The 2956-nt window shown below is 32.1% G+C and overlaps 1 protein-coding gene across 1 annotated transcript; it reads right to left on the reverse strand.

Moving 5' to 3' along the window:
* Window positions 1-234: 234 nt before the first annotated feature.
* On the reverse strand, window positions 235-2044 carry LOC143573529 (putative WRKY transcription factor 75). Its single transcript, XM_077058383.1, has 2 exons — window positions 1523-2044; window positions 235-618 (listed from the first exon to the last, which is right to left on the reverse strand). Exons 1-2 carry the CDS (start codon window positions 1867-1869, stop codon window positions 444-446), a joined length of 522 nt encoding a protein of 173 aa, XP_076914498.1. The 5' UTR covers window positions 1870-2044; the 3' UTR covers window positions 235-443.
* Between the last annotated feature and the right edge of the window lie 912 nt (window positions 2045-2956).

Here is a 2956-nt window from a genome sequence, read left to right on the forward strand (position 1 = left end):
ACAAAAAGATCCAAGAAGAAACATCATGCCATATCACTCTCTCAACATCTAATGGTTCCATCATATATCATTTAAAACCATCTAAATTGAACAAAGCAATATACATTTGAATTGATAAAATATTAAAGAATGTGATCACACGTGCAATAGAATATTGCACATCAAAACGAATACGCATCATGTAGTACAACAAACGAAACATTGTATGCGAAACCCTTATATCATCATTTTTATTATATTTATTGAAAGCAAGATAATAACAATTAACAAAATGTACATGATTGGAGATACAAGAAGCAACAAACTATATTTTATTAAGAGTCACTATGTATATTCCTTCTAAAGGCTAAATAGAACAATAACATTTTTACATTTTTCCCTATTGCTGGAGAGATGCTAAAGAACTAGATAAACCATTATCATGTATTAAGTTATCGATCATTTCAGCGAGAGTAGATTTGCATCTGTGTAAGAATATTCTCAAAATTATCAGTAGATTTTTCGATTGGGTGTGAGTGCACTCCTTCGTATGTTGTCACCACAACTCCGTCATCATTTGATAGTCGTTGGACTTGCTTCTTGACATTGCATCCTTGATGAGTGCAACGATAGTAGTTCCTATATTCATAAAATAATGATAGCTGTTAATAAGTGTGTTTTGTTGTTGAAAGTATAGAATTATCATCAAATCTAATTATAAATAACAAACTATTTTTATCATTTTCTAACTATCACAGGTGAATAAAGATGTTAATTACGACTCTAGCTATTTCAATACAAAGTTATATTTATGACACGAATATTATTTATGTTAGCATCCATTCGCATGTTAATTAGTGTGCGTGATGCATGTATATTTGGCCATATTAAATACACACGTTTATATTTTCTGATGTTGAATAATTATAAAAATTCTAGTGTATTTTGCATAAACAATTTAATTGAGAATTATAAAGTTTGCTATATAACTAGCTAGGCGTAACCGAACACTCAATTAAATTTTCATGAACAGCCGGGAAAGTTATTTATTTAGTAAACGAACGAACATCGAAATCGTCAATTTTATTTACTCTTTATTTATTTATTCAATTAAACAAACAATCATGAATACAACATGTCGTGTATGTTCATTTACATACACTCATTTATATCCGTTTACATATATCATGTATCAACCCATCATCTATATCAAATATTAGATGCAAGTGTTAGGTAATCGACTAACAATTCGAACAACCGAACAAGAGAGCGTAAATGATATTCAATCATCTACGTTTGTTTTGAATATAAACAAACACAAAAGTAAAAACACTTACTTTTTTAACAATTAAAACGAACAAAAATATTTTTTTATATATGTTCGTGTTTGTTTGTTACTTTAAACAAACGGACATGAAGAAGCTTCATTCTGGGTATCAGTTGATTTACGTACGGCAAATTAATTACACAGAAAATCGATTATAATATGGTAAAACAACATATAATTTTGTCGAATAACTCAAGAAATAAATACGAATCATACCTTGGAAATCTGTTATTCTTGACGGCCTTTTGACCGTACTTCCTCCATCTATAACCATCGTCAAGAATATCAACTTGACTCCTGGTTTGAAAAGCATGTTTTGGCTTTCTAATCTTCTTCTCACCTTTTCCTATATTATTATTAACCTTTCCTGACACCGTCTTCCGATCGTCACCACCGCCGTCTGACTGCATACTGCTTCCCACATCAACATGGTCGTTCATCATCAACGTCCCAGCCGCCATCTGCTCGTAATTAACATGATTGTTGTTCACCATATTTAATGATAAATATGATGATGTTGGAGATGATGAGTAAGAAAACATTTCACTAATGTTGTCGGACATCTTTGAGAGAGAATTAATAAGCGGGTACCGGCGGCTAGGAAGAGAATCGTGAAGAAGGATTAATGGTGGGTGATCAGTTTGCTCTTATTGAAGAGACGAGGGGCGGCTATGATCGTGGCTAGAAGACAAGGTTAACATAGTCTTGGTCACACATGTTGAAAAGTTGTAGCTAGTTTGAAATTTTGTTTAGGTTTGACATGTTAAAAATGTTATATTAACCGCAACTTATGTACGTCATGCATTACACCTTGCATGCACGTGATGTGCACATGGCAATACTCTCTAATGATTTGGAATTTTCAATTTTGGGATTTGCTTTGGTATTATGTATAAATCTCCACACACCATCTTTCTAACATAAGTACAGGGCCGTATTTAAGAATTTCTAAAATCAAGGGTCTAGTTTGATTAAAGAATGAGACTCTAAATGAAAGTCAATAATACGACTATAATTATGATAACAATAAACAGTTAAACAAAACAAAAGTGTGGTAGTAAAATAATAAAATTTAGAAGCTTAAATGAATCGTGAAGTTATATATCCCATCATTTCTAGTTCTATATCAAAAGGTCTTTTGCTCTTTAGATATTAAAAAGAAAGTAATATGATTATTATCATGGGGTCTAATAATAATTGCGCCCACAAAACGGCTCCTATTAATGAAAATGAAAAAAAAAGTAATAGAAATCAATTTACTTTAGAAGTAATATTGGACATATAATTTAGTTTTTTTTTTTTTTGGGGGGGGGGGGGGGGAGCTGGTTTACCATAAACATAAACAAATGAAAACCAAAAAACTTGAACATAGACAAGTGATGCAACATTTCAAACTCAGCAATTCCTTTGATGAGGAGTGTTCTACCAGTTGATCTAATTATAATTTTATGTTATATATAAATGTAGAAATTTTTAATAGAGCTAAAAAATGTTAGGCTTGGTCCGTTGCCCACCCTACGTACCCACCCCTGTGGGTCGGACATGAATGTAAGCTTCATGTCTCAACATTGCATCATGTCACATACTGTGTAATATCCTATGAGAATGCTCCCACCTGTTGGATTTAATGGTTGGTTCGGGTCAAGTCAA

This window comes from Bidens hawaiensis, unplaced genomic scaffold (genome assembly GCF_021521415.1).
Source record: "Bidens hawaiensis isolate Kalapana, Puna unplaced genomic scaffold, B.hawaiensis_p1.1 tig00026584_1, whole genome shotgun sequence".
Taxonomy (NCBI): Eukaryota; Viridiplantae; Streptophyta; class Magnoliopsida; order Asterales; family Asteraceae; genus Bidens; species Bidens hawaiensis.